Source organism: Amblyomma maculatum, chromosome 1 (genome assembly GCF_055883805.1).
Source record: "Amblyomma maculatum isolate TAMU_Amacu chromosome 1, ASM5588380v1, whole genome shotgun sequence".
Classification (NCBI taxonomy): Eukaryota; Metazoa; Arthropoda; class Arachnida; order Ixodida; family Ixodidae; genus Amblyomma; species Amblyomma maculatum.
The window spans coordinates 384,010,822-384,032,898 of record NC_139344.1 but is presented as its reverse complement, the minus strand read 5'-3'; the positions used below and the strand labels follow the sequence as shown (position 1 = coordinate 384,032,898).

Genomic DNA, 22,077 nt, shown 5'->3' with positions numbered 1-22,077 from the left:
CGCGAGAGAAAAATCGCAGCTCAAGTTTCTTCTAGTCTGCCGCGTCATCCATGAGCCAAATAATTCGCGTCCGGGTGCTTCAGCAACCCACGGCTTTCTGATGTTCCTAAACCCCACAAGGAAAACCCCAATTCTACGCGTTCAAATTTGTTTTGAATGAAATCATTAGTCACTCTTCCTTTGACATTTCTTAGGCCCTGGCTTACTTCAGGAAGCACTATAAGACCTAAATCAATACCATAAACTAGAGTACCAGGGAAGGAAAGTTAGTTCGCGAGCAAAACTTATCAACGGCGCGCACCAGGAACGCAGTGTGCAGAATACAGAACACATGCACTTCCATATTTAACCCGTCCTGAAAGCTTCCACGCAGAGTTGCATAATGTGTATATATATATATATATATATATATATATATATATATATATATTGGAGCCGTACCTCGACGCTGTGCCTCGTGTGCATGCAGTGTGGCTATAGCTAATCATACTGAACGCATAGACGATTTAACGCGGCTATCCGCAAAGCTCACCAGGTGCGATGCTCTGTGATAGCCACCACCGAAGCCTCTAATTCCGATCGAATCGGCGTCGGAATGGGTGTGTGCGCGGAAGCGATAAACGCCGCCAGACCGCGAAGGTGAGCAGCGGAAGCAGTGTGGCGAATGTGTACCCGCTCCCACTGCCATATCGGAATCAATGTATATGGTTGACCGGCCTCAGAGATTAAGCGTATCCTCGCGCAGTTTTTATATATATGGGACGATAAATTCAAGCGACGAAGAAAGAGACAAGAGTGAGAACTCGATGCTGTTCAACATTTCCGGCTGTTGTTTTTATTCGGGGTCAGCCGCATCGCCACGCGACCGTTCTCTCCTGCGGTTTCGGGAAACGGAGGCGTCTCGCACGTTCTGCATTATATAGGAGGGCACAAGAGCTGGGATGTGCGATAGCGCCTCAGCCGAGCAGCCAGGTTCCGGCATTCCAGCGTCGTGCTACTAATTTTTTTATTAATCTACTCCCGTTATCGGATTGCACTACACTGTTGACACCTGCTCCATTTGATCAGATACACTCTCAACCGAAAGGGCAGGGATTCGAAAGGTTTCAAGCTAGCCTTCTTTACAGGTCCCTTCATCGTGTTAACATGCGTTATTGCGAACTGTTATAGCGAACGGCAGGCTGTTATAGCGAACTGCACTTCCATTTGCCTCTAAAGCGATTACATTAGAAAGCGGTTGTTTGTCGTCAGGTTCAGACAAACATCTGCAGCCAAATAAAGAAAAATTATAAGCCCAGGCAAACGACATCTTAGCAGGAAAAAGTCATCTTTGTAAGGCCATCGAATTCAAGCCGCGTGGAGCGGTGTAGACTTAAGCAAGGCTGACCATTTCCTGTCTTGAGGCTTGGCCGTTTCCTGTCTTCATCAATTTCCCAATTATCCCGCAAATTAACCCATCCTCGTAACAAAAGAGAAATGCTCGTTTACAAGACTAGTATCAAATTATTTGGCTTCGGGTGCACGTTAATATCGCTCACTTGAAGGCGGCCTCTGGGCAATGAAAGTTTCTTTGCTTTGCTTTAGCCTTTAAAAGCCCAGGCAAATGGTGTCAGAAAAAACCCTCTCAAGCTGTGGCCTAATTACGCGTCCGAAGACCTCAAGGCCACCCTGCGCCTCGTCTCGGCTTGCTATCGATGAGCCGCGCGCAACAGATAAGACAGTCAACACTCTTACTTATTGATCCTCTGGAACCTGCAGCTGTGCCGGCCTCACGAATGCACGTCAAAGTAAAAATTTATTGTTAACACACAATTGACTCTATGCAGCTCAGCCACGCGAAGAGGCATGGAGCGAGCGCCACTACCTGCCTCGCACTATCAGAGCGAGCTTTCACGAAGCCCCATCATTTGCATGCTGCTGATCGGCGTCAAAGGGCGCCGAGACCGTGCGCCGGGCTCGATGCCTCGCGGTGCATATTTGGGCCGAACGTGAGGATGATTCTGCGGCAGATACCTTGAACCAGTCGCGCCGGATGCGACCGGATGGCTTCCTGCAAATTTTCAGCAACGCATGCGCTTTATACAAGTGGTTATTTATGAATTTCATTTAAAAATATAATCAAGAATGCAATCTTAATATAATTCACGATTATTTGATATTTATACGCACAAGCACAAATTGAAAGTTTGAGGGTGTTGCGAGCTACTGGTTGGAGTAGCATTGCGGATTCTATTTATCAACAATTATTTAGCCGTAGCGACACCTGTTTTAAACACGGTTCATAACTGGGGCACATATCTGTAACGTGGGAGGTCTGCGTCGCCGGGCACATAGTCGCAACAACAATCAGCTTTTGCTGTCTACATCAGGATGTTAGATCGAAGACGCGGAATAACTTTAAAATAAAGCAGGAAATCTCTTTTCTGCATGACTTGCTTTCGCGCAGGTAAACAATGTCCGGTAGTTAACTGTGCAGCGCTCATTCTTTGTCGAGGGAGGCGAACAAAACACACATTTCGCTCTGTATTCTGGATAACCCATAAGACATTGTTCTATACCCCACCGCACACTACAGATGAGGGAATAGAGGAGACGACGCCGGACAGCCTGGGCAAGGCGCTGGTACACTATTTCTTCTGGCTCGGCGCTACGCTAGACAATGAGGAGAAATGCTTAATGGTCCTTGACCACACCTCATGAAGGCATAAAAAAAAAAAGAAAAAAAAAACGTTAGCCATATTTAATGGTTTTTGGCCACACCTTACGCAGGCCAAAGACGTTAGCCGAAATACTGATAACATGTTTGATTGCATCGGTTAAAAACGAAGCGAAATACACAAAGGTTATTGACATGCACCGTTTTGCCCCATTGTTTAACCTATACGCATGACTGGAAAGCTTGTATGGCAATTCGAAAACCGGTGAGCACCGAGAGGCACTGGGAATCGAAATCCGTCGAAATCGAAATATGTCGTATACCGTGACGGATGCTGAAATAACTACGGTGGTAGAATAAGCATTTTATGCTCCAATTGTACAGCGAAGCTGCACGGACCTAGCCACGTAAAGTGCCCTCTTTTATTCATAACCGCGTTCGCGAACGTATGCTAGAGATGACGAAGCATGGTACCAGTATTGTGCCCGTGGCACATTGCTGCATCCGGTGCTATCAGTGCGAAACCTATACATGGCCCCGCCGGGGTGGCGCAGTGGTTACGGCGCTCGACTACTGTTCCCATGGATGCGGGAGCGAATCCCGGCCTCGGTGGCCGCTTTTCGATGGAAGCGAAAAGCAAGGCGCCCGTGTGCTGTGCGATGTCAGCGCACGTTAAAGAACCCCAGGTGGTCCAAATTTCCGGAGCCCTCCACTGCGGCGTCTCTCATAGCCTGAGTCGTTTTGGGACGTTAAACCCCACAAACTAAACTAAACCAAACCAAGCCAAACCGAAACCTGCATGATCCGAAGTTTATAAAGTGGAGGGAAAGGAGCACCTATTTGAATACGCCGAGCGCGGCAAGTACAAAAAATAAATATCAGCTGAACCTGCTGAACACAGCGTAGCAGGGGATGAGTTTATTTTTTTTTAGCGATTCTTTCGTTACATATCAATTGACAACTACAGGCGCAATTTCTTCATATCCTGTAGGAGTGGCGGCGGATTGCTAAGGGAAAGGGGGGAGTTCTATCTCGCCGTCATAAAATAAGCAACGACCTGCTTTCTCTGCTTGCTTCCCCTGGGGTGCACTGCAATGTGTAATCACTGCTTGCTGCCCCATTTATTCCAGGCTTCTGAGGAATGCCACCACTGGTAGCACTTTCTAGTCGTAACGGGCTTGAAACTTAAGTGGCCTAGGTTGGTTAGCCCTAATCAGCGCAGGAGACGAGACAAGGAAGTAGACACGAGCGCTGACTAACAACTGAATGTATTCAAAGCGTGAGCGTATGAATACACTGAGCGAGAAATGCGCAGGAAGGAAAAAGAAGGGCAACAACGTCAACACGAAACAAATGCCATGCTCATCGTTAAGAGTGAAGATATGTCAGCTCCTGGCGCGAAAACGAAATGGAAGGTATGCTTGCTCATGAAGCCCCTTAACTCTCGACCGTGGGGGTGGCAACTTTGGCCCGAGCCACCAGAACCGCGCGTGAAACGGAAGTAGCGGTGTTGGCAACGCATCTATAAGACGGCTTCGTAGTCGCCTCGGGTGATGTAGAGGTTACGAATGCCACAGTGGAATATATCGCTTTGCTTTTGGAAGCAGGCATGCTCTGAGTGATTAGATAACACTTGCACAGTTTTTTATCCTTATCTGCTCCACGCAGAACACCCCGTAAAAATTAGCTGGGGTTTAGCTGGCGGAGACTCTTGAGAGTTCCTTGGACTGCCAGAAGATCAAATCAGTCGATATTGTCGACCATAAGCCCTGACTGCTCATTGGAGGGTCAAATTCTAAAGTTAAAACTCAGCTACTTTGGTCATATGATGAGAAGAGAGGAGTCGCAGGAGAAAGATTTGATGTTGGGAAAGGTTGAGGGTCGCCGGAGAAGGGGTAGGCAGCGAACGCGATGGTTAGATGGCATCCTCGAGGCGCTGCAGATGAAGTTATGTGATGTTAGGAAGATAGTGAGAGACCGGAAAGCGTGGCGTGACATGGTCAATAGGGTCACGAAGAGTCGGACACGACTGAACGACTGCACTGAACTGAGCTTTAGTTAATTAAACCCGGTCGGTTGCGTAAGCAAAGCCGACGCAGCTTCTCTTTCGGTTTTTTATTTCTTCTTCTTCTTCTTCTTCTTCTTCTTCTTCTTCTTCTTCTTCTTCTTCTTCTTCTTCTTCTTCTTCTTCTTCCTCTTCTTCTTCTTCTTCTTCTTCTTCTTCTTCTTCTTCTTCTTCTTCTTCTTCTTCTTCTTCTTCTTCCTTTTCTTTCTATTTTCCTTCTTCCTCTTCTTTTTCCTCTGCGGCGCGGCGTGGCTATCGACCGGGTTTACCCGACGGCTTGAAGAGGGATCCCATCTGCGGTCGCTGTAAAGTTGAACGTGGCTACCGGCCGGGTACACGCGACGGGCAAAACCTCTCGTAGTAACGCCTACGCAAGAATAAAAAACAAAAGAAATATTTCCTTACCGAGCCAGTGCGGAGCACGAAAACACTTCCGTCAAAACAGCCTAATTAAAGCGCTGAAAATTCTACACATTATAAGAAAAAATCAAGAGGGCGGTTAAGTTCCGTGTTAAGAGTAGGCGCGAGAGCACCTTAAAACTGCCTTTTCATTCCAAGGATTTTCGGCTTTCAGATATTAGCGCAGAGCTTGAGAACGCGTCAAACGTCTTTATTTGGTTTTAGCTTTGGAAAAGGGAAGGCGCAGTAACTGTCTTTCTTCTGGCTAGACATTTATATTTACAATGAAGGACCCACTATCGACGTACATTTGAATTCGTTTCGAATCCTTACCGCAACTAGAAAATGGGTGCTAAAGAGGAATAACTTGACTAGAAAATGGGTGCTAAAGAGGAATCGAAATGTTATGACACCACCCTGAACGCTGCATAACGCTCGCGCAACAATTCTGATGATATGTGCATGTTTTTTTCCCGACACGGTTTACTCAATCCGGAATTACGGTATCTGCGATGTCTTACGACCGAACTAGCTCTACACGTTTCGTGTAAACCAGAAGTGATCATTAAGTGGCAAGTCATCACTGTGTTCCTCACTACTTCTCTCTGCCCGCCCACGGCGGCCGAATTTCGATGGAGGTGAAAGCAAGGCGCCCGCCTGCTATGCAATGTCAATGCACGGTAAACAGACCCATGGGGTCGACTTTTCTGAGGCCCTCCACTTAGGTGCCTCTTATTGCCTGGGTCTACATCGAACATTAAGCCTGACAAACCGAAACCAAACCTCCTACCATGGCGGGGCCATCGTAAGGCTCCCATCCAGCCAATGTATTAACCGTAAGGATCTAAGGTACAAATATATCAAAATCGCATCTGCAAATTCCTGTAATTCATCCGTGCACGTATAACGCAGCCTGAGGAAAAAAGAACGCAGGCAGGCGTTCACCGCAAGGTGGCGCGCTCCACGTCCGACTCCTGAGCATCATCATCATCATAATCATCACCGCCACCAAAGGCCTAAGGTCTGACACTCTGGCCGCACGGCTGTGGGAAGCGACAATAGTGTGAAATGACTCGGCCAGCGTTGTCGTCGGCACAACGTATCGCGTACAGCACGACGCACGCGGAGTGCGTGCCGCCTCGCGGTCAGACCGTTCGTTTCGCCAGCAAGCGGAGGAAGCCACAGTCGTGTCAGAAGGTGACCGGACCGATCAGAATGACCCCGCCGTGACACTGAAGAAGAGCCGGTCAGGCTGTGAAAAACATAAAGGAAAGGGGAAAACAAGTGGCGACGACCTGTTCGCAGTTCCGAAGGGCGCTGCGTTGCATGTATGCATCCCGTGTAACGGGGCCCTCGTTGAGTGCTGTAACGCGCCAAGGACGGAGCTTGCCCGTTTGGCCCGCCTCTGCGTCAAAAGAAACACGCTGCTTCCCTTTCGTGTTCCGCGCAAGTGAAAAGCGATGCGCTAGGAAGAGGCCGCCGAGTGCGGCTTGTTGCGCTGCTTTCGCCAGAGGAGCACGCGGGACACGCTGCAGTGTCTGCATGGCGTCGTGGCGAAGCCCTCGAGGTCGGGGGTTCAGCGCCCGAGCCATCAAACAGGATTTGCGCGGTGACAGAATGGTGCAGCTTGGTTTCCGACGACGAGATCACATTTTTCGGGTCCTCTTACTCCAATAATTTGCATTTTGTAATAACGTCTGCAAAGCATTTTACTCCCAAAACAGAAATTCACTCGTTGCAAACACAGGTGTGGGAGCCCTCCCACACCTGTGTAGGAGGGCTCAGTGAGGTCAATCACAGTGAGGTCAATCTAGCCAGTCAAAGCACAGTGAGGTCAATCTAGCCCTCGTAATTCGCTTTATCAATTATGCAATCTCCCTTATACCTTAAATTAATTAAATTGATAATACAAAAATGGTATCTGCGTAGGGACAGAAAATATTATTGCGAGAATAGAGAATATGGGGTCTGTGTGTGTGCGAGGGGGGGGGGGGGGGGGTTATTGTGAGATCGGCAATGTTATGCAAATCTGCTGTGCTACTGCGCACTAAGGACTAAGGGGGAGAGGGAAAAAGTCTAATACAAACAGAGGAAAATTGGGTGATTAGAGGGGTGTTATGGGAAAATAGTGTGCAGTGAATGCGCGCAGTGCATACAAAGCCAAATGCACACAGCTTACATACATGCAAAGAACCCCACTGGTCAAAATAACCAGACCCATCCACTGCGGTGTCTCAGAACCCATTCCGATACATGACATGTCCGTGCGTCCACGCGCATTATAACAAAATAAGGCCATCTGGCGCCAGTATGCGATTCCAATGTGAATGATGAATGAAGAACTGCTAATGCACTATAGGTGACGTTTATAGACTGGCCAGCTCACAAAACATATGCACAGCACAAACGAGAGGTGCGTACATCAAATCCTTTTACCAGATTTCTTGTTCCAACAGTGATCATATGCATAGCTTTTAGGATGTAAAAAAAAAAAAAAAAAAAATGAAATAAGTATCTCTAGAGTGATCTCCGAACCTAATCATCTTGGCCGATGCTTACGGCAAGGATGCGGAGAGGCAGATAGTGGTAGCTAGGATAAAAGGCGGGGCTTGCTGAAAAGATGAAGAAAGATCAATACAGTTTCAAGACGGAAAGCAATGCATGTTAAAGGTTAACGCCTTCTTCAATTCCCACATTGCTCGTTTCTGTGCCTCACTTGCGGTGGCATTAACAAATCAAGGCGGATTCTCGTCAGAAGCTAATGACTCGGAGAAGGCGACATTTTGCCCCTGGAGATGGGCCATAAGAGCGCTCCGACAGCAAGCTCTATACAACAGTGGAGCGGCGCCTAGACGACTGGCCACTGAGTTGAGGTGCAAATATACAACAGCGGTGTATCAGCCCAACAAACGACGGATCATCTCGCAGACTTTGGGACAGATCATTCAGAAACGATTGAGTTCAGGGCACCGTCGCATTTATACCAGCCGTCCCCGACTGTTAGAGCACATCAGGCGAGACCTACTGCATTCGCGCTCCGAGGGAGTGGCCGCTGTGTACAGCCTTGACCAGATGCCAACGCCGGGCCGGGCGCCAGCAGCAGCAGCGTCTCTGCTCGGCTCCCCCATTCACGACAGATCAGTGCTCATTGCCGAGCGGACACTGATTCAGAGGCGGCCCGGTGGATTTCGTGACCGGCGTGCTTCGACAGCGGTTAGTCATGGGAACGGGCGATCGGCGCCGAGAAATGAGCTCGCTCGTCGAACGTGCCGGCGAGGGCGGGGCCAAAAGCGCGTCGCTGCCGCGGCCGGAAGTCGACCACAGAGCGAGTTACAAATTTTCCGTCCCAGCCAGCTCAAATACGGGCAGCATGAAGAAAAGCGTCGTTTGTTTGAGAACAGGAAGCTTTGCATTGGTGGTGGGAATTGAACAAGAGAGGTCGGTATAGGAGCCGGAATTGAAGCAGAACTCTTTTTTTTGTCTTAGTTTTGCGCGCTTTGTCTCAGCGCAGGACGTATATATTTGTTTTCCTTTTTACCGGAGCTCCAGGGCGAATTAGTGGTCAGTCTTTCGGCACAATACTCTCGGGGTATATTGCTAAATTCTGTGACAAAATTAGCGGTTTCTAATTTTACACTGCTGTTTCGAGTCCGAATATAGATGCGTTTCCTTTAGCTGGGCTTCGACCAACGCACTAGAATTGAAAGGAATGAAAAAGGTTATTATAGAAAGCACATACGAAAAAAAAAAAACGCCATTTACAGTTAACAAGGAGCTACGTTCTTGACTGCGATACCTTTACAAGGTGTGTCGTTCACGCGCAAATTCAATCAATTGTAGGTTTGCTTCATTGGGTCTAACGTCCTAAAGTGACTCAGGTTATCGGGGATGCCGTATGGACGGATCAGGATAATTGCGAGCACCTAGGGTTCTTTAACGTGCACTGACATTGCACAGCACACGGGCGCCTTGCTTTTCGCCTCCATCGAAAAGCGGCTGCCGAGGCCGGGACTTGGTCCGGCCTGCTTGGGGTCCGAAGTCGAGCGCCCTAACTGCTTAGCGCTGCGTCAGGTCAAAGAACGGATTTGATATATTGTAGAGTCCGACTGCTTGAAGAGGAACCGTTCAGGGGATTAACCGTAGAAACTTGACAATCCATCGATGCCATTCGCTGGCTGGAGGAGGTGGGGCACTCTTTTGAATCTTATTTACCGCTTCATCCTTAACTTGTATCCGAGTAAGCATTGTCACGAACGCTTTACAGACAAGAAACTAAAGGCAAACGAGAGAGCTAGGACGGGGCCCTTAGCAGCGCCAGGAATGATCCGGCACGCATGCATATTTTTGACAAAGGATTTACGTAATCCCGGCACAAGGGACCACCCCAAGAGTATATATCTCGCAGATGACAATCGCACCCCGCGAGAACGCGGGAAGGGCGCGCGTCCGAGTAGCGGGAGCAGTGAGAGACCGAGGAGATTCACACCAGGTAGCCAGCAGCACCCGCTTTCTCCCTTTCCTCCTTCGCCCTCGGACAGAGTTTCAAGCGGTAGCGAGGCGGCGCACCGGAACTGGGTCACTGGACGCGGACTGCGCACTCGTACGAGAGTGAAAGCGCGGTGTGATGGGAGTGGGAATGGCACTGTCGTATAAAAGCGCCGATTAGAGGGAAAGCTCGCCGATTACGCTCTGTCCGCTCCCCGTCTGTCCACCTCGAAGACAACAGCTCCAGCACTCCGGTGTGAGACAGGCGCTGCTTCAAGCGCTGCGAGCCGGCGACCGCATATACACAGTGCTGTGTGCCGCATAGCGCCTCGTCGCGCCTGTAGCTGGGATTACACACGTGCTGTGGTGCTTGGTGGTGCGAACTTCGAGGCTCCGTCTCCACCCTTCTGTCCTCTCTCGAGCTCATCCGGGAGGGCCCGTGAAAACAGCGATAACCATGCGGATAGTGGTATGTACGTGCTGTCACCGACCGCAGCTGTTCCTCTGCACTCCGTCTTTAGTCGGGTGTATCCTCGAGTTAGGAGAAGGATAACACGCGGAAACGTGATGATCCGCGCGGTTTCATGTGTGCCACAGGTTTTCGCTGAAGCCAACTGCCCGCGTTACGTAATGTTAGGATACGACCCCGGAATGAAAGAAAGCACCTGTCGGTGATGCTGCGGAAGTGGTCCGGAATATAGCAATCTGTTAACGTGCCCAATTCGTCCTCGCAGAAGTCAGCAGAACTGACGTCTTGTTTAATTATGGTAGCTTCTGTTCGGAAGTCATTAAGCACTTCGCGGTTTATCAGAGCAGAGGTTTGCCAAAGAAAGTTACGGAGAGACATGTTTACCACCTGCATGAAGTTTGCTATGAAGTGGTTTGTGAATCCTGTTTCGGCTGCAGCTGTCACTGACATGTTGCGAATATGACGCAACGTTCTAGTTTGCAATCAGCCGGTTGTGATGAATGTGACGCAGCTACCAGAATGAACTATCAGGTTTGCGTTGGAACGAAGTGCACGCGTTTGCGTGCAGGTGCATTAACACCGGCTGCGGCTGTCATTCAACTCGAACTCCTTACATTCCGTGGCGGCGCCATGATAATAGTACTGATTCTTCATGTTTAACCCCTTTACTTATTACCTCACAATAATTATTATAGCAACCCAGTTATATATGTGCGGACTTCTTTTTTTTTTAATTATTTTCGTAGCGCTATTTGTTCCTTGCCGCCAAAAGTAAGTAGTTTTATTCCAACTGCAAAAACAGTGGCACACAAATCTGGGCGGCATATAATGAGAAAAACGGAATACTGCAATAATTGTCAGATGGACATTGCTTGCACGAATGCATTGGCCATAAAGAAGAACCGAATCGATTTCGTTTTTACAATACGCGAGAATAGAAAGCTGCGGGAGGTGGACTTACTTTAGCATCCGTCATTGCCTTAATGTAGCAATGTCCTTTCGTTTCATCAGTGCAAGCCTTCATTCAAATGTCTGCACCACTAGAATGATATTGGAAGGGAGGCGAACATGACTGCCTCGTGTTCACAATCGAACAGGAGAGGGGGAGTGGATCCTGAATTGAAGGTCGGCGTTTTGGCGTCGGATGCTCACCTTTTGTGACGTACAGACGTTGCTCATCCAGTCTATTACACGTCAAGGCAGCACAGACTACTACTCTGGCCTTACGCGTCAAACTCAACAAGTAAACAGTTTTACGTGAGTGACATTAAGTCATTCCTGGACTGCCATATCCATTCTGCCCTCTCCCGAAGTCTTTTATTTTTGCTTTGAAATAATTTTGGCAATTAATGCGAGCTTGTGCTCTTTGCGAAATTCGTCTTCTCGCCGTCTGCACTGCGAGACATGTAACGTTAAATGTCCCCTGGGTATGCAACAAGGCGCGCATTTCTGCTTTACCGTCGAGCCCAATTCTAAGGCATATAGTAAAATGGCGTTGCCATCGCAGAATTTTTCAAAGAAATCGTTGAACGTCGACCAGCTTTCAAACAATCGGAGGAGTGCAGTTAACGTTTACATGATTAACTTCCATGCAGCAGCTGATCAAATTTATACCTTCCCTCGATGCTTGTGTACGTACAGAGTCGATCACACTTGTCTAGGACGCTTAAACGGTGTGGCGCGGAGCACTTTAATTGAACTTTTAACGCAGTTGCTTTGTCAGAGTCCATGCGCTTGTGCTTGTTTGCATATTTTGACATTGAGGTTGCGCTAGAGCGTAAGTACTATCATTTAACATCCGCACCTACCTCAGAGTTTCACTTCACTTCAACCTCAGAACACCGCTCGAGCCCTCTAGACAAGTGTGATCGACTCTGTACTTAAATAAAAATTCATCCACTTAAGTGCTTTTCGACACACGAGCGCAGCTTCCCGAGCCGAAGGCTAGAACTTTGTATAGGATGAGGTCAAAATGAGCGCCGGTCTGAGTGAAACTGAGCATCCATTCTCACTTCACCAACAGACCCCACTGTGACAGTATTTCACCGCGAATATTCAAGATTACTGCTTAAACAGTTAAGGCGGTGAGACGCGGAATAGGGCTGTTTGGAACCGGGATGCTGCCGAGGGATCGGTGTTTCCAGAGGCTATGGGTGGTTAGAGTATGAGACACGAACAGTATGTTGCGCAGATATTTTGGAGAACAATAATCAAGCTTTATTATCAATTTTAAAGGAAAATTTGACACTAGCGTGAAGCTTTGGTTATACGCATGGTTTTAACTGCCGTTACAAATAACTATATTCAGACTCACTGCGACATCTCGGCATTTATGTTCATCATCGTGTGCGGTGTTGGAAGACATCGAGTGGTAAGTAACATGAAAAGGTACCACTCCTCAACTGGTGCACCTTTGGGCTCGCGGCAGACACAATAGGGCCATGCATGCTCAAATACTCGCCTATGAATGACTGCACACAAAAAGCCACCGCTCTTTGAAAGTAAGTAAACCGTGCGAAATGCAGCGTTTAATTGAGTACAATATTATTAGACTCTCTTTTTTTTTTTTTTTACTTTCTGCGCACAATTTGAAAGCCTCGTTCATTCCCTTCATTTCGTGCGCCATTGCACATGACTGTGCAGGCTAAGGAAAGTCTGCAAACTTCTATATTGCAGGAGCAAAAGGGAGCCCAACAAAAACAAAGCCTCACCGGCGGACAGGTAGAACGAACGTATGAGTTCCCTAATTAATGTATTAGTGCAATTATCGAAGATTAACTTATGAGCTGGCCCTCCCACGCATGTCCTCCGGCAAACTCCCGTGTATGCTTGCGACTCACAGCGTCTCAGACATCCATTGCGAGTCTCTTCTCTTTACCCTTGCGGGCCTCCCGAAGCTGAACGCGGCAAATGGCCAAACTGCGGAACCGCGGAGAGTTTCGCTACGCAGCAGCTCATGCGTGAAGCAAATTGATCACACGTGCTTGCACACACGCCGTCAGGGCTGCCAAAAGGCGAACTGCCCACGGTTGGTCGGTGTGGAGCCGGCCCGGTCGTCCACCTACAGGAGGCCTTGCGCAAACAGTTCAACAGGAGCAGCCTTCGAGTCTCGTTCATATCTCCTCCGTTCTCACTTCGGGCGCCCTGCGCTGCTTTTAACTACTTTTAACGACTTTCAAGCTGGCTCTGGGCGGGAGAAATGCGGGAAAGGGAGCGACTGGACACAGACAGAAACGCGTGACCGATCTCCTGTCCGATATCCTGGTTGCGAGACTGAACACCGCCGCGGCCCACGAGCCGACGCACGCGGGGAAAAAACACCGGTTCCTGTCCGCTGACTTCTGTGCAACCGCGTCGCTCACCGCGCTCTGTGACGACTGTGGCTCGTAACTCCGCGTCCGTGGTGCCCGCGACTTTGCCGTGGGCGTTTCTGCAGCGAAAAGTATGCCAAGCGGAGGGCTTCAACGGTTGTTTGCCCTTAAGCAAGACTTCTGGTTGGGTCAATCGGTGTAATAACAGCTCTCAAAAAGAGCGAAGAATTGCGCTACTTAGAGAAAACAGAAAACTGAACTTTCTTGTGTTTAAGTCCCGTCTCATCGCATGAATGCTTAGACTGCATACCTTTCTTTTTTTATACACATGTAGTACGTGGCTCTCATGGTCGTTGAGAGTAACCACTGCAGTTTAGTTCGCCCCTTACTGGAGTGTTTCACACTGCAAAAATAAATAAAAGTAACTTCAGTGCCACTTAGAAGACGCGTAAAGACGGAGGCACGCAGAGACTGCTAGGCCAGAGAAAACGTATATTGCATCACTAACACCTCCGAGGTTCAGCGCAAGAATCACTGAGTACAGAGTCATGTTCCGGAAACTCTCACACACGTCGGCATACCCCCAAGAGGAGCAGATTCCCGGCCGTGCAATTCAGATATAACAATCCCGCCGATTTGAAGGACTGAAGGACATCCTGCTCCTTATGACGCAGTTGAGCAGAAACAGCTCTAGTCATGTACCATATTCCAAAAAATATAATTCACAAACACCGCACGCGTACAAGAATGACATGGACGTGTGGAATCGTAACATCGCAGTATTCCTTGGTTACATAAACGCACTCAAGTTGTATATAGAGAATTTCAAAGAAAAACATATCTAGAGCTGAAAAAACAACAACAAGCGCATCAAGTCGTTTCAGCGTAGGCTGGCATCTACGTTATTTGAGGCATCGGCGACTGGTTTCCCCGTCATCTCGCCTACAATTCTCAGAATAAATCCGTCATCCACTTCGCGATGTAGCCAGTAAAATTCTGAGATGACAGTTCCTTCAACGCGGAAAATCCACAAAGTAATTAAGAGGCACATTGTTTTACTTTACCGCTGTTGAATGCTTGATAGCTTACCTTGAAGCTTTCTTTACACTCTCTTTCTGCTTTCGTGTGGCTCTCCATTTTGCTGTTATTAATAAATAGGTTGACATCTATGACCCGCTCTTCCTGTGCGTGTTATGGTTTTGTTATTTTAAGCGTAAAATAAAATGAGTAAAAGGTAAACTGTGCAACTTAATTTTGTTGCCCTCTTACGACGACAGCCTAGAATCATGATGCCATTATGATTAAAACCACTTGTATCTCTATTTGTGGAACATAAAACGACTCTCGAGAGGCTGTTGCTTGCTGGAGTTGCCGCAATACGTACAGTAAAGACTCCATATATTAGCAGTGCGCGCTGGAACAGGAGCTTTATCGCTACAGGACACCTCTGGACGACCTGACTCATAATGTCATAGAAAAATTTCGCATTACGAATAGGACCACCAGACTAATGACAATATACACAGACAAGCAATGGTCCAGTCGAGTGATATGTGTGGTGCCCGTGCGTCTTCCTGTGAGACGCTGTTATGGTTGGTCTCCCTTCTGTGCACGCCCAATGCATTTTACCACACTTATTTTTGTTTTGTAGCAGAAACATATTTATGAACATCCTTTTTGTCTTGTTTTTTGTACACAGTGAGCAGCAAAAATTTACTGGACGGCCAGATGAAGAAGAACCAAAATTATTTTGTTACCGTCATATAAGCCAATCACCCGAAATGCCTGTACGTAAAAAAACCTTGTGTGATCCACCCGATCGCATCAATACTAAGCGTCTCCAGCGGCAGCCAGTGCCACGATATATATGCGAGCCCAAACATTCCGCAAACTCTTTAGTCCGCTGTAAGTAATATAATTGTGCGCTTTTAATCTTTTTTTAATTTCGGCAGGCATCACAAAAAATTAAAGTCGCAGCACGAACGCCTGGATCGGACGACAGGCGGGGCCAGCTTCGTATATACGTGAATCGCCTGATGTCATCGATCATGACCGGACGTGACGGCATCACGACGTCACATACGCTTATTAAATGTGCCCGAATGTGCTAACGTCACATCCGGAAATGACATCACTTCCGGCCATGACCGACGACTTTACCGGGTGATGACGCCACAATCTCCCGGTATCCCGCGGAATCGCGCGAAATATGACACTTCTCGCGGAGGGACATTCACAAGTATATTAAGGCTTTCGCGTTAAACGAACATGCAAAAAAAAAAAACAGATATTTGAAGCGAAGTTTCTGTGTGATTACAGATTCGACTAACGCAGCATGCTTTCTTTTTTCACAGGTTTGACTCCAACGGAAGTTCCAAGGAAAAGATTTGTTTTAGCAGATGTTTTCCCTTTGCACTCTGTGTTACGCCCTCCGGCAGAAAGTTCATGCATCGTCTTTTTAGAGGCTAAGTTGTTTTATGAACGTCTGGCACTAGTGAAGGCAGACATTTCGTTCGTCCTTTTCGAGCCTTGGGCATGAGAAAGCCGCCCTGCTATAATTGATTCACCACCGTAGTTTTCGGCGGCAAAGAGGCACATTATGTTAAAGAACTCCCAAGTCGAATGTCTCAGGGTGTCGCATTACTTTGGTTTATGTGTCCGCTACGACAAGTCACGACTTAAATATGCGACGTGTTTTTAGACTACCCTCTTAAGATTGAGCAGTACTAATCAGTAAGAAATGTCAGTGCGCGAACAATCGTGCGTTCTGTCTTAGCTAGATTTTGTTGAACCCAGTGGACCCTTATCATTCTGACCACAAGGATGCTAATATGCAAAACGACTCATCACAAGGACGAGGAAGTTTTTTGAAGCTCTTTATTATTTGATCTAAGAAGTAAAAAGAAAGCACAATCTCAGGGCTCATTTTATCTTCCTTTCAAATATCCTTCGAGCGTGCATTGCATAATTGTCGAGATCCGAGAGGAAGAGAGAACATGAATGTCAGCAGCCCAGCATCCAAGGTGCGACGCTCAGAGGCCTGTGAAAACTCGTTTTACACATAACGTTTTGATATGGAGTAATCACTCCTTTCCTTCTGCTGCGTTGCAGTTCGTGTTGGCGCTGATGGTCGGCGCTGCGTTCGCTGGCGACGACAAGGACAGCTTTTCGATCGGTCTGGGCGTCCTTTCGCCGTCGTACAGCCAGAAGATCGGGCCCGACGGCAACACCAAGGTCGATTTCAACCAGGAAAAGGACGGCTTCTCCTTCTCGGTCAGCAGCGGCGACCCCAACGCTAAGACCCCGCAGGGTGGGGTCAAGCCTTATTCTCATATCAGCTTCAGTCAGCAGTTCCAGGATCCAGCCGCAGCCAAGAAGCACGCTTCAGCAGGTGGCGCCGAGCTGCAGCAGGTGGCCCAGCATCAACCTGCTCAGTACGCAGGCCAACAAGGTGCTTATGGTACGTAGCCACTTCACTTTTTTTTCCCCATTACATATATCTCTATCGGCCGAGTTTTGACTGCAGCACGTCGTGCCGAAACAGATAAAACGATGAAAGCTTCTGGATTCAGAAAACGTTCGAAATCCTGAGATCTCCTAAGCAATCATTCATATACCGGGTGTCCCAACTAACTTGAACCAAGGGATACAAAATAATACATTTGAGGTAGGTCAGTGAAACCAAGTGCATTCAACTGCCAGCCTCCTTGCGCACTACAGGCGATTTTTTGTTTTGCAATTACTTAATCAGCTAATTATGTTAATTTTTCTAATTGATTAAATCTCGACTTTAGACCAAACATGTGAATTGGAAACTTGTAGAGCACCTTCAGAAACCCCCATTCCATTAATTGCGATAAAGAAAGTCTCACGTCTATCTCTTTTTCTGGGCTCAAAAGAAAGCCCGCAAAATACAAATAATACCACGTGACTAGTGTATTTGTGCGCCGCGACTGTGGTGCTCTCAGTCGTGGTTTGAGCGAACGAAATTAGCTGCGGCCGTGTCTCCTTTGCCCCGTTAAAGCGGCAGGCCGATATGCCTGCGATGGCTTCTTCGCCCGCGTCCGACAGCCGGCCCACGCGATGGTGCAAGTAGCACCGAGAGCGGCGAGCCGACACCACCGGGATTCTAACAAACCCTCCTTCTCTCCCATCAGCGAAAGTCACGACAAACGGATGAGCGGTAAGGTATCAGCCACTGAATCTGCGCATACAGGCTTGGGTAAAGGGGCGAGATGACATCATGTGACTCGACTAAAATTAGCGCTGCACCTTCATTTGCCGGTTCTTTATCGTCATCCGCTTGTCGTGATGTAGGCTGCTGCGGTGCACAGGTCTGGCCAAGATCGCGGTGACGACGGGCGAGCTCGAGCTCGCTCCAACCATCGCCAACATTTCTGCCTGCCGCTGCAACGGGACCATCGGGTCACGGCCGCAGCTGATTTCGTTCGCTCAAACCACGACTGAGAGCACCACGATCGCTGCGCTCAAATGCGCTAGTCACGTGGTAATATTTGTATTTCGCGGGCTTTCTTTTGAGCCCGGAAAAAAAGATACACGTGAGACTTTCTTTATCGCAATTAATGGAATGAGGGTTTCTGAAGGTGCTCTACAACTTTCCAATTCACATTTTTGGTCTAAAGTGAATATTTATTAAATTAGAAAAATTAACATAATTAGCCAATTAACTAATTGCAAAACAAAAATTTGCCTGTAGTGCGCAAGCAGGCTGGTAGTTGTATGCAACTGGTTTCACCGACCTACCTCTAATATATTATTTTGTAACCCTTGGTTCAAGTTAGCTGGGACACCCGGTATAGTAAGCACACAATTGCCAGACAGTGTATGAATGAAAAGGTCCTGAAAAGTTTACGACGGTTAAATAAGCGTAAGAAACGCTACCAAAACATTAGAGTTTGCAGACTATGGAGCGACCGAAGTCCTGCACCGCATGCGTTATCCTGCACCGCATGCGTCATCCTGCACCCATGTTCCCCGCCTGCACGTTGGGAGGTGACACGTTTGGCTCAGCAGTTCTATTCATAGGCCCTGTTGTGGGCTCAGGTGCAGGTCCTACAGGAGGACAGGCTGGCGATGCTGCTTACAGCACACCCTACAATCCCGGACAACAAGATGCCAGGCTACAGCAGTTCGTGCCTTCCGCCTTCCCTGCAGGAGCGGCACAGGCTGGAGGCGCAGCTCAGTACGCCGGAGGCGCAGCTCAATACGCCGGAGGCGCGCCTCAGTACGCAGGAGGCGCATCTCAATATGCCGGAGGAGCGCCTCAGTACGCCGGAGGAGCGCCTCAGTACGCCGGAGGAGCTGCCCAGTATGCCGGTGGAGCTGCCCAGTACGCCGGTGGAGCTGCCCAGTACGCCGGTGGAGCTGCCCAGTACGCCGGTGGGGCTCCCCAGTACGCCGATGGAGGTCCCCAGTACGCCGGAGGAGCTGCCCAGTATGGTGCTGGAGGTCCCCAGTACGCCGGAGTTGGTGGTCTGGCACAGTACGGCGGCGGACCAGCCCAGGGAGTGCAGTACGCTGCCGCGCCGCAGGCTGCCATTGCTGGCGGCTACGGTGGCGGCAACTCACTGGCAGCTTTCGGAGGCGCCGCCTACGGCGCTGGTGGCCAACAGGCTGGCTATGGTGGTGGCCTGAACACCGACCAGAATGCCGCCTTGGCGGCAGTGCAGCAAGTTCTGAACGCACAGCGGCAACAGGCTCAACCGGCTCCTCAGGCCCAGGCGTACACGGCACCTCAGGCGCAGGCTTACACGGCGCCCCAGGCCCAGGCCTACGGTGCTCCACAGCAGCAGGGCTACCCTCTTCCCCAGCACCTGTTCGCCGCTCCGCAGCAGGCCTACGGTGCGCCACAACAGTCGTACGAAGCTCAACAGCAGCCTGCATTCAGCGCTGGAACTCACGGTAGTGGGCAGGCCCTGGCCCTTGCCTATGGGGCCGGAGGTGCAGGAGGTGCCCCGGGAGCGGGTTACGCTGGCGGCTTCCAGCCATCCGCTGGGTACGGCGGTGCGCCCGCCGCAGCAGACACCGGCTCTTCTCCCAAGTATGGGGCGAATATCTACGGCCCCGCCCAAGCCTTCGTTTCACCACCAGGAGCAGGTCAGGGCTATGGAGCTGGCGCTGGCGCAGGTGCTCTTCAGGGCGGCTACGGAGGTGCAACGGCAGGAGGCTATGGAGGTGCAGGCGCAGCAAGCTATGGAGCCGCAGCGGGAGGAGGCTACGCAGGAGGACAAGGGGTCGCCCTCCAGACGGGCCACGGAGGGGCCGTCATTGGCGCTGCGCTCCAAGGCTACGGACAATCCGCCGGAGCATCAGCGGCTGGTCTGCAGAATTACGGAGGCGGTCCCCTCGCTGGAGTAGCCTACCAGGGCTATGGTCAGGGAGCTGGAGCAGCACTTCAGGGCTACGCCGCAGGTGCTTCCGGAGCGCAGGGAGTGACGTACAGTCCTGCCGCCGCTTACGGAGGTGCCCAGCTTGCCGGACAGGGAGCGCCCGGCGTCCACTACGCCTCGGGATCGACGCTTAGGCTACAAGCGGCTCCATACGCGGCTGCTCTTAGGACCGGAGGCCAAGGAGCTGGTGGAGCTGGCGGTCATGGCGGACCTGGAGGATACGGCGCCGCTTCTTCTGCACAACTCCAAGCGTACAGGCCCCAGGCCCAGACTGGCTACAAACACAAGTGAACAGTGTAGACTGGTACCATAATGTTTTTTTCTTAACGGAAGCTGCGAGGGGAGTGCAGCAGGATTATTAGAACTGCCGTTTGATGAGCATGCCGTTGGGGGCCAAAGCAGCTACTCTGTATTTATTCTACCCGCCTCGTGCTGCTTGTCAGCGACAGTTTAATTGCGCAGTTCTACTCGTTCTCACTCGTAAGCGATGTAATGCGTTTACGACTCTTAGTCAGTGCTTTATGCTACCTTGCAAATTTTCCCCTTCACGTTGAGATTTAACTTGAGAAGAAAAATCCCAAACAGCACCATCCTATTAGGAACTACAGATAGACGATGCATTCTATGCAACTTTTCGAACGCGTCGCCTCGTTTTATTCTGAAATATTCGGCGGCAATGCAAACAATATAATGTGTGCACAACGAATGCACTGCAGTTAAAGAAGCACTCCAAATCACGGAAACTCTGAGAAAATATCGTTTCTAGTTCCACCTGCTATTTATTCTCGATATCTCCCTGCCTTCGGCCTGCGATAGATCGGAATTCGATGTCTGCCTTCGGTTAGCAAGCGGAACGAGATTTCCACTTCACGAACTGAAATGAACGCCATTTTTCCATGTAACTTATGTGCAGCATATACGCTCTGACGCCGCTGTTTTTCAATGCATCAATCGACAAGTCGCAATGCGAGTCTGTGTCATTTGGAGCGCTCCCTGTTTTTCCGAAACATCACATCGGAGCGGAGCTGATTCGTTCCGAGACAGATAAACTCAGTTTATTGGAAAAACTAGTGTGCCATCGCCTGCACGCCCTCTGGTCTCAGACAACGAACGCACGCTGAAGGGAGGACCTGTTCTGAAAGGGACAGACTCGCAGCCATAGACCCTGTATTAATTTCTCTGTCTATCTCGGCTGCTGCATGCAGTGGCTTTTGTCATTTACAGTTCACCCTGTTAGCTACCACACTATACTGCGTGACTTGTAAATACGAAACCATCCCAATGTGTCAAAAGGTGCGAGTGCCCGAGGGTGAGGGAGCGCAAAGCAGTTAGGCCCTGCTGGTACGTTACCATCTTAAAAAAATAAATGTACGGAGCTTGGGAATGTTCAGAATGTGACGGAGTCAGTATGAGCTGCCAGTCTCCGCCTGGACCTCTGTGAGCCACCAGGTTTTTAAAATATACGTTAGAAGAAAAAAATATTCAAGTACGCAATAGGAGAACAAAAGAAGAGTTCCTCGGACAGGTTCTGAAGTGCGACGCTAAAATATATCGGCGGTTCCCGGTATTTTCCAGCCCTGCATGGTTACATTAACCCAATAAAGGTAAATTTACACCTGTTACAGTAAATTATGATTTAATTATACAAACACTTTATCGTCTGAATGGTAAATATCAGCACAGTGCGTCGGACACCTAATGATTAAGCTGAATGTGGAATTGTTTTCATCATTTATCCTTAGTACTAAAAAACGTTTTCTCCCCACGTGTGCAACGAAGCGTGGCATAAGATAACCCGGATGTTCTCTAATCATCGCGAGTAAATCGTTCGTCACGGGCTGCTGAAACATCGGCCTGTGAAGAGATTTCCACAATCTAATAGAATTTTAATTTAGGGTCTTAAAGGCGTTCGGGTGCAATTCGCTAATCCCCTCCGCGTCTAGAAGCTCAAATGCTCCGTTTCTGGCCCATCAGTGCCTTTGGCGCTCCCTCACCTGGCGAGTCTGTATGCTGCGCCTTATTATATATATGTGAGTGACTGACAGATGCGCCTCACCTTTCCCAGTGTCCCTGTCAATTTCTCTTTTCTTGCTATTGTTTCTACTCTGTTTTTGTTACCTTTACTGTTTTGTTTGTTGCCTTTTACAGGTTTTCTGTTAGCTTCCAAGTGTAGCTTAATCCGCGCGATTGTGGCGTTAAGTGCGTTTGAATAAAAGGCACGGTTAGTGTCGTTGTCATGTTTTATATTTTCTCTTTCTCGCATCAATGCCTTCGTTCTGTAT

The 22,077-nt window shown here is 49.1% G+C and overlaps 1 protein-coding gene across 1 annotated transcript; it reads left to right on the top strand.

The window, feature by feature from the left end:
* The first annotated feature begins 9,827 nt into the window (after positions 1-9,827).
* LOC146208415 (uncharacterized) lies at positions 9,828-22,023 on the top strand. The gene is made up of 3 exons (XM_084593532.1): positions 9,828-10,074; positions 16,497-16,845; positions 18,561-22,023. Exons 1-3 carry the CDS (start codon positions 10,063-10,065, stop codon positions 20,084-20,086), a joined length of 1,887 nt encoding a protein of 628 aa, XP_084449658.1. The 5' UTR covers positions 9,828-10,062; the 3' UTR covers positions 20,087-22,023.
* The last annotated feature ends 54 nt before the right edge of the window (positions 22,024-22,077 follow it).

Excerpts from the sequence above, each read along its gene's own strand:
- LOC146208415 (XM_084593532.1), top strand. Across the intron at positions 16,846-18,560 it reads AGGCCAACAAGGTGCTTATG|GAGCGGCACAGGCTGGAGGC; the intron begins GTACGTAGCCAC and ends CCTTCCCTGCAG.